At 45.8% G+C, this 981-nt stretch overlaps 1 protein-coding gene across 4 annotated transcripts in view; it reads left to right on the plus strand.

Moving 5' to 3' along the window:
• Window positions 1-981, plus strand: part of LOC119591243 (transcription factor Sp4-like) — an 8,855-nt gene that overhangs the window by 4,603 nt on the left and 3,271 nt on the right. For 3 of the 4 annotated variants that reach the window (XM_037939949.1, XM_037939950.1, XM_037939951.1), the window contains exons 3-4: window positions 108-386; window positions 614-901. In XM_037939949.1, the coding sequence (XP_037795877.1) occupies window positions 108-386; window positions 614-901 (567 nt within the window). The remainder of the gene's footprint in view (window positions 1-107; window positions 387-613; window positions 902-981) is intronic. The other variant, XM_037939953.1, reaches the window with a different exon arrangement.

The raw sequence follows: 981 nt of genomic DNA on the forward strand, positions 1-981 counted from the left end.
CACCCATGACTTCTTTTAAATTCACATTCATATTAAAGCTGAAACATTAGCGAACACCTGCTATAAACTTCCCAATATACGAGGATAAGGGAATGTTAAATCTACAGCCGATAACTGTGGGAGGTGTGAGACCTGCAACTGCAACGGCTGGAGCAGCCCAAGCAGCGCCTACTGCCGCCGCCCAGGTGGGACAGATGGCAACACAGGTGATGCAGTCAGGGGTCGCTGGCGTACCCCAGGCCACCATCCCTGTGCAGATACCAATCTCGACAGCAGGAGGACAGACTATCCTGCAGACTATACCCTTCCCTTTACAGATCCCCGTCCTGCCCAACGTTGTCCAGGCTAATGGCCAAACCATACAGGTCATCCCTCAGATAGCACAGGTAAGGATGGTTGTTGTGGTTGTGTGATAATAAATAATGGGTTTCTGTTGATAATTTCATGAAGAAATGCCTTTAAGCTTCCAAAAATATATGTATATTTAGAGTTATCACATAAGCACATTGTTGGCCTTGTCATTATAAGTAGTATATTTAGTTACATTTTACTTATTAAAATTTGTTTTAGATGTGCAATGAAAGATTCATGTGTTCGCACCCTCTATTTAAAGCAACAAGTACCAGCACAGCCCCAAATAGCACAGATCCTGCTTCCAAATGGCCAAGTTCAGCAGGTCCAGATGCTATGGGGTGGGACAACAGGTATGATGTCCCTAGCTTCCAACAGCTTAGGGACGGCAGCCAACATGACGCAGATTGCCACTTCTCAGCCTGTGACCACCTCCACGTGGGCGACAAACACCGTCTCTTCACCATCTGTGTCCATACCTGCGGTTCATTCTAGTACACCAACCAATTCTGCTACCGATGACAAGTCACAGGTTCAAGCCACACAACAGGTAATGACTCGGAATCCACAGAGACTGTCACTCCTTTAGATATTTGAACTCCATCTCGCAGAAATGTGTATATTGTTAGA

The sequence above is a fragment of the Penaeus monodon genome, chromosome 28, assembly GCF_015228065.2.
Source record: "Penaeus monodon isolate SGIC_2016 chromosome 28, NSTDA_Pmon_1, whole genome shotgun sequence".
NCBI classification, from domain to species: Eukaryota; Metazoa; Arthropoda; class Malacostraca; order Decapoda; family Penaeidae; genus Penaeus; species Penaeus monodon.